This window comes from Engraulis encrasicolus, chromosome 19 (genome assembly GCF_034702125.1).
Source record: "Engraulis encrasicolus isolate BLACKSEA-1 chromosome 19, IST_EnEncr_1.0, whole genome shotgun sequence".
Classification (NCBI taxonomy): domain Eukaryota; kingdom Metazoa; phylum Chordata; class Actinopteri; order Clupeiformes; family Engraulidae; genus Engraulis; species Engraulis encrasicolus.
The window spans coordinates 25258802-25266301 of record NC_085875.1 but is presented as its reverse complement, the minus strand read 5'-3'; the positions used below and the strand labels follow the sequence as shown (position 1 = coordinate 25266301).

Here is a 7500-nt window from a genome sequence, read left to right as displayed (position 1 = left end):
ACTCTGTATCATTTTGTAGATTCTTCATAAATGTCCATATACTTATGCAACATATGCATATTAGCACTTCTGCTGTCTGCATTTCTGACTTCTTCTATATTGACAATTCCGTCTGTATAGAACCATCTGTTACTCCTTCCTTTTCCAACTGTACATCTTCTTCCAAGACTTCACAAACCAATTCAACCCTTTGAGAACGACTATGGCTATACAATGAAACTTTTGTGCGTTACTGGAAATGCTCCTACTGCACTAACATCAGCAAAAATGCCCTTGACAATGTGCAAAATTCATGAACAGCTATAGTACCTCTCAAGAGAATATGCACATGCCCATAGATGACCATTGCTGAAAACAGTAAAAGAGAGGGGGACATGAGAGAAGAAGAGAGGAGAGGAAGAGAAGAGAAGAGACTGAAAGAGAAAGATCAGAGGGCAAAACTGAAACTAACTTAATGTCCTCCATTTAATTACCTTAGGGCAGCTAGCTTCTTATCATTCCCTTTCATGAAACAAGGGGATTTTTTTTTCTCTCCTCTCCTCTCTATATCCTCATCTGGTCACTTTACCGGTCTGGCTTGAAGTCGATACCGTCATGTGACATGAATTACAATGCACAGGCTCTGACTGGAGTAGAGCGGTCTCCGTAACAACTACACAAAACACACACACACACGCACGCAAGCGCGCACGCCGCACGCACACACACTCACAAAAACGCTCACCGTGGCTCTCCCTGTCACTCAAAACCCCAATGGAAGGCAGTGCAGAATGCAAACTCTCTCTCTGTATGTGTGTGTGTGTGTGCGTGCGTGTGTGTGAGAGTGTGTGTTTGAGAGTGTATGTGTGAGAGTGTGTATGTGTGTGTGTGTGTGTGTGTGCGTGTGTGAGAGTGTATACGTGTGTGTATATGTATGTATGTGTGCGCGGGTGCGTGCGTGTGTCAGACAGAGAGACAGTGTGTCTTTATCTGATGTTTGTTGTCAATTATTTATTTATATCCACAAAAAAACACACAACACATGCATAGAAAATGGCTTTCCTCTGTCTGTGTATTGACTTTCTGATACAACATTACAAAGAAGGGAGCAGAGTGAACACCAAAGGCTTGGTGTATGAGAAAAGCTGTTTGACTGACTTATCTGAGAGCATGTATAATATGAAGCCGCCACAGCACCAGAGACATCTCTCTCTCTCTCTCTACACCGCTCTGCACTGCAATGCACTGCACTAACCGCACGGCATAAATTCTAGGTCTCTGAGGCAACCAGTAGAAACACACAGAAACAAACAGCTCGTCTCAAATGGCGCACTTGTGCACTTTGGGCATTATGTTTCAGTGCGTAGGCAGGGCTGTTAGACGCATCTGATCATTTCCAGCCCAAAAAATGCTCAAAAAACACCTGGAGGCACTACATCCCACCCAATTTAAAGCAAACTTTATGAATTCCTATGGCCATAAATCTACAGGAAAACACTGCCCAATGCCTGTTTTTACCCGCAGACGACCAACCTAAACAGCGCTGTGCACTATGCACTAAACACCAGTGCACTGACAAAAGTGCACAGCAACAGCAATACAAACTGCAGCACAATAAGAACATTCTGATTCTAGATCAGCAACTAGAATTACAACACTTTGAGGCAGTGAAGCATGTGGACTCTCTTCATAATAACCGTATGATGTGGTTGATGCTCAAATGATTCACCTATGCCAGACCATCATTTACAACCCTAGTAATATCACACCATGGATGACAGCAACTGTACAAAAATAACAATAAAAGCCTTAGGATGACACCAACAGCCCTGCACTAATGCTGACACATTTCCATCTGACCCCATCCTTGTCACATTTATTATTTTGACACTTGACACTGGCTAATTACATGCTCAAAAGAAACCATCACTGAGGCAGCCAGACTCGCCACAACACTATTTTGATTATAACAATGAGGATAACAATGAGAATAAAATACTGTCATATCCACAGTAGTATGACACCACACTAAAATTAGGTACACACAAATCAATTGGTTTTGGTACTAATACAAGTATGTTACTGGAACTAGTTAACAATGTTAGCAAAAGTGACTAGCTAGCAACTATGAATTAGTTTGAAACTAGTTCACTTGTCAAACTAGTTATAAACTGAGACTGCTGCTGAAGCTATCCACTGGTACTAGTTAGCTCCTGGAACTAGTTATACACTGGCAGTTGTACAGTTTACTCCCTGGTACTTATTATCCCCTGGTACTTGTACTTGTCAGTACTTATTTGGATAATTGGGCAGCCATAGCCTTATGGTTACGGAAGTGGTCTTAAGATCAGAGGGTTGCAAGTTCAAATCCCACCCTTACCTCTCCCTACACCTCCACATCTGAATTGCCCTTGAGCAACGAACCCAACCGCACATTCCTCCAAGGACTGTAACCAACAACCCTATCAATAACTGTAAGTCGCTTTGGACAAAACCGTCAGCTAAGTGTAATGTAATGTAATCCACTGATACTAGTTAAAACACTGTTACCCGTTATCCACTGTTACTAGTCATGCAGTGAAAATTGGTACCTCCTGGCAACCAAAAAAAAGGAAAAACATGATGAGGTAAATAATATGCTATCAAACCTATATATATATATTAACGTCTAAGATTGTATGTGGTGTTTCAGTTTCAGTTCAGGCGACCCCATTTAAATTCCAGGCGACCCCACATGGTCCCGACCCCAACGTTGAAAAACACTGCACTAGATACTAGTTAGTTGCCCACTGACCGTGCACCTCCTCCACTGTGCGACCAGCTGCTCCTCGCTGCGCTCCCCGTCCCGGTCCCCCTCTCGGCCCTCCAGGTCCCGGGCCAGACGCTGCACCAAGGTCCGCAGCTCAGCGATGCCCGCTCTCAGCTGCTCGCACTGGGCCTGGAACACAGGAACATCCCCACAGGAGTTAGTTATGCAGTGTAAAAGGTACCAAGTTTACTCAATCGTAATAACAACAACAACTAAAACTGTAGCATGCCATATTGAGGTGCTCCAAAGGTGGTGTATCAGGCGTCATATAAAGTAATTAAGTGTTCATTTGAAGTTTGCATTACAATACATTACATTTACTTTATTCAAAGCAACTTAGATAGTACAGGGTATTGGTTACAGTCCCTGGAGCAATATGGAGTTAATGTTGTGGTGTCAGGTAAGTACTCGTTACAGTAAAGCATGGTTCAGACCAGACATGTGGACTCGAGTCCACTGACTTTGACTCGAGTCAGCGGTGTGAAGACTTGCGACTTGAAATTTTAAGATCAGAAAGGACTTGCGACTCGACTCGACTTGCACGCCTTTGACTCGGGACTCGACTTGGACTTGACAGTTGTAACTTGCAATGACTTGGCGTGACTTGCCATATTTGGTCTAGCCTAAATATTTTTTTTTTCGGAAACAAGTCAGAGCCCGCTCACATTCGTTGCTTGAATCACGTCATTGAACTTCAGACTACTCCTTCAGTTGCAGGACACGTACTGTCAGCGGGGGGTGGCGGGCACGTACCCAAACAGCCATCACGCCCCCCTCTTTAGAGCTGAAATGAGCCCTTGCAGCACTTAACGTATATTTCACCCAGAATGAATTGTCCATAATTTGCCGCTACCCCCTGCTGACAGTATGTGTCCTGCAACTGAAGGAGGAGTCTAAAGAGTCCTTAAGTGTTCAATTAGCGCATTGCTGCCCACACACATTGTTCCCAACACCAGGTTTCTTCCATATTTCAGACCCATTTCCCGGCTTATTCCAAGTCCTTTCCTTACGCAATCTATTCTATGGCATTGTCCCGTCCTTTCGGACTCCAACAGCCAATTGTTTCTCATCCAGATTGCCTTTATTTGACAGGATAGTGAAGGTAGTGACAGGAAGTGAGTGGGCAGAGAGAGATGGGGAAGGGTCGGCAAAGGACCCGGGCCGGCCGCATAACAAACAAGTGCCCTACCATTTGCACCACGGTAGGGCCACCTAATTTTGTAACTTAAACATTAACAGGTATGAATTAGTGCGGCTATATTTACCGCGTATTGGCCGCCTGAGTCCAGGGAGGCCTGTAGGCCCCCGCATGCCTCGCGCAGCCCCAGCCGGAGGCGCTCCCAGGCGGCCCGCAGCTCCTGCATCTCCTGGGTCAGCTCCTCCGCCCCCGGAGGGGAGGTGTTGCACCTCACCGCCTCCGCCAGGCCCTCGATGTGCCGCAGCGTGGCCTCCTCGTTGGCGATGCTCGACTCCAGGCCCTGCAAGGGAGCAACGGAAGACAGTTACAGAGAGGCAGACAGATAAAGAGAGACAGAGCGACAGACAGATAAAGAGAGACAGAGCGACAGACAGACAGAGACTCGACTCCAGGTCCTGCAAGGGAGCAACGGGGGAAGATTACAGAGACGCAGGCAGACAGAGAGGCAGACAGATAGGCAGACGGAGAGGCAGACAGACAGATAGGCAGACAAACAGACACACAGAAACTCAACTCCAGGTCCTGCAAAGGGAGCAACGGAAGAAAGTTACAGAGAGGCAGACAGACAGACAGGCAGACAGGCAGACAGAAAGACAGACAGACAGACAGACAGACAGAGACTCGACTCCAGGTCCTGCAAGGCAGCAACGGAAGAAAGTCAGACAGACAGACGAGCAAGCAGACAGAAAGAAAGACACTCCTTTTCAGGTCCTGCAATGGAGGCAGGCAGGTAGGCAGGCAGTTATGGAAGAAGTAATTTACAGATAGATACAGATAAGATAGAGAGATACAGTGCCCTCCATAATTATTGGCACCCCTGGTTGAGATGTGTTTTTTAGCTTCCAATTATTTATTTATTTTTCTAAATAATATGGGACCTTAATGGAAAAAAAGAGAAAAATCCAACCTTCAATACAAGTGCATTTATTCAGTGGGGAAAAAATCCCACATAAAGAAATAATTATTTGACATCAAATAATGTGTGTCACAATTATTAGCACCCCTGGTGTTAATATTTTGTACAACCCCCTTTTGCCAACAAAACAGCACTTAATCTTCTCCTATAATGTTTCACAAGATGGGAAAAGACAGAAAGAGGGATCTTCAGCCATTCCTCTTTGCAGAATCTCTCTAAATCATCCAGAGACCTGGGTCCTCTCCTCTGTACTCTCCTCTTCAGCTCACCCCACAGGTTCTCAATGGGGTTGAGGTCAGGGGACTGAGATGGCCATGGGAGGAGCTTGATTTTGTGTCTGGTGAACCATTTCTGTGTAGAGGGCAACAGATTTTGATTTAAAATGTCCTGGTATTTCAAAGCATTCATGATGCCATGCACCCTAACAAGGTTCCCAGGGCCTTTGGAAGCGAAACAGCCCCACAGCATCACTGACCCACCCCCATACTTCACAGTGGGTATGAGGTGCTTTTCAGCATGCGCATCTTTCGTGGTACGCCAGACCCACTTAGAGTGTTTGTTGCCAAAAAGCTCAATCTTGGTCTCATCTGACCAAAGCACACGGTCCCAGTTGAAGCCCCAATACCGCTTGGCGAACTCCAGACGCTTGCGTTTATGATTGTGAGTGAGGAAAGGTTTTCTCCGTGCATGCCTCCCAAACAGCTTGTTGGCGTGTAGACAGCGCCTGATGGTTGATTTGGAGACTTTGTGACCCCAGGATGCTACCATTTGTTGTAATTCTGTAACAGTGAGCTTTGGAGATCTTTTGATTTCTCTTACCATCCTCCTGGGCAGCTGCAGTTGAGTGGCAATCTTCTTGTAGCCTCTGCCTGACCTGTGAAGGTCGACGCACATCTGCCTCACTTGTATGCTGTGTTCCTTTGTCTTTCCCATGTTTAAGAGTGGATAAGAGAAATGGCCTCGGTGTCACGTCATATTTGTACCCCAGGGAAACAGGAAGTGATGAATTACTAATTAAATGTTCCTACATACTCTGGTAAACTTTGTAAACTACTGTAGAAATGACAGAAATGCTTCAATTATATTTATTTCCTGGGAATTGTTAAGGGTGCCAATAATTGTGGAACAGGTGATTTAATGAAAAATAATTATTTTTTAGTCAGGGATTTTTTTTATTTTCTTACAATTCATTTGAGTTGAAGGCTACATTTTCCTACAATTTTCAGTGTGACAGTATTCTTCTGCAATAAACACTGAATTTATTTTAAGGCTTTTAACACATCTCAACCAGGGGTGCCAATAATTATGGAGGGCACTGTAGATGAAGAGAGACAGAGAGACAGACAGACAGACAGACAGAGACTGGACTCCAGTTCCTGCAAGGGAGCAACGGAAGAAAGTTACAGAGAGGCAGACAGACAGGCAAGCAGACAGAAAGACACTCCTTTTCAGGTACAGCAATAGAGGCAGGCAGGCAGGGAAGAGGTAATTTACAAAGATACAGACAGATATACAGATAAAGACAGACAGAGAGACAGGTAGACAGACAGAGACTCGACTCCAGGTCTTGCAAGGGAGCCAGTTACAAGGAGACAGAGGAGCAGGCAGGCAGACAGACAGAAAGACAGGCAGACAGACAGACAGACAGACAGACAGACAGACAGACAGACGCTCATCTCCAGGTCACGCAAGGGAGCCAGACAGTGGAGTAAGCTTGCAATTATACGGGAAGACAGACACTTGTCTCCAGGTCCTGAAAGGCCGTCAGGTTGGAGTAAGTTTAGAACATGTAGCAGACAAAGAGGTCAAAAGGCAGAAAGGCAGAAAAGAGACGTACACTACACATGACCAGTTCCTGCAAAACAGGCAGGGTGGAATATGCTTACGGACAGAAAAAAATACATGAGTAGAAAAGCAGACAGGCACTTGTCTCAACTTGCTCGACTTCAAGACAGCATGTCAATATCTCCGCTAAAGTTGCTCCCTGCATCCTCTGGCCATGTACCTCAAGAATCGACCTATGTCATCCAGGAGGTCTAAAAACCCGAAAAGGTCAAAGAAGTGAGCCTACAAGTGGTGCTTGCCTCCTCCATCTCCACTTGATTCCTAATTTCTCAATGACGTCGCGCCTCAAGACACAAGCTCGAGATCGCAGAGAGGACACAAGAATATCCTGTCCAACTTTTCAACTATGGCGTCACCCTGCCGTCGGCACAGCAGGGAGGTAAAGAGCCCTTTGAGAAGACCACGCACTGATGATTGCTTACCAGCCGAAACGCACTCAAAGTTATACATTTTTCTCCAGAAGTTGAGCGTGCCCTCTGACCAAGGTAAAAAGCCCTGCCAAGGTAGTCTATGATACAGTATGTGTGATGGGCACTATTTCATTGACTATACGCCAATAAAGCTAAAGGAGATGTTTGTTATGCATCAATCACTAGTCCAGATGTCCAAGGCCAACAAAGAGTGCTTTTGTTAGCGTAGTATTTTATGACTGAAAACAGCACACAAATCATACTACATTTTTTCATACTAAATCAAGACTACTGTAGACTCTCGTTGATAGAAAAGTAAATGCTACGATCGATGAGTAAAAAA

The 7500-nt window shown here is 45.2% G+C and overlaps 1 protein-coding gene across 1 annotated transcript in view; it reads right to left on the bottom strand.

Moving 5' to 3' along the window:
* Window positions 1-7500, bottom strand: part of syne3 (spectrin repeat containing, nuclear envelope family member 3) — a 76717-nt gene that overhangs the window by 53103 nt on the left and 16114 nt on the right. Inside the window, exons 7-8 of the mRNA XM_063183931.1 lie at window positions 4054-4266; window positions 2774-2917 (exon numbers count right to left, since the gene is read on the bottom strand). Of these exons, the coding sequence (XP_063040001.1) occupies window positions 2774-2917; window positions 4054-4266 (357 nt within the window). The remainder of the gene's footprint in view (window positions 1-2773; window positions 2918-4053; window positions 4267-7500) is intronic.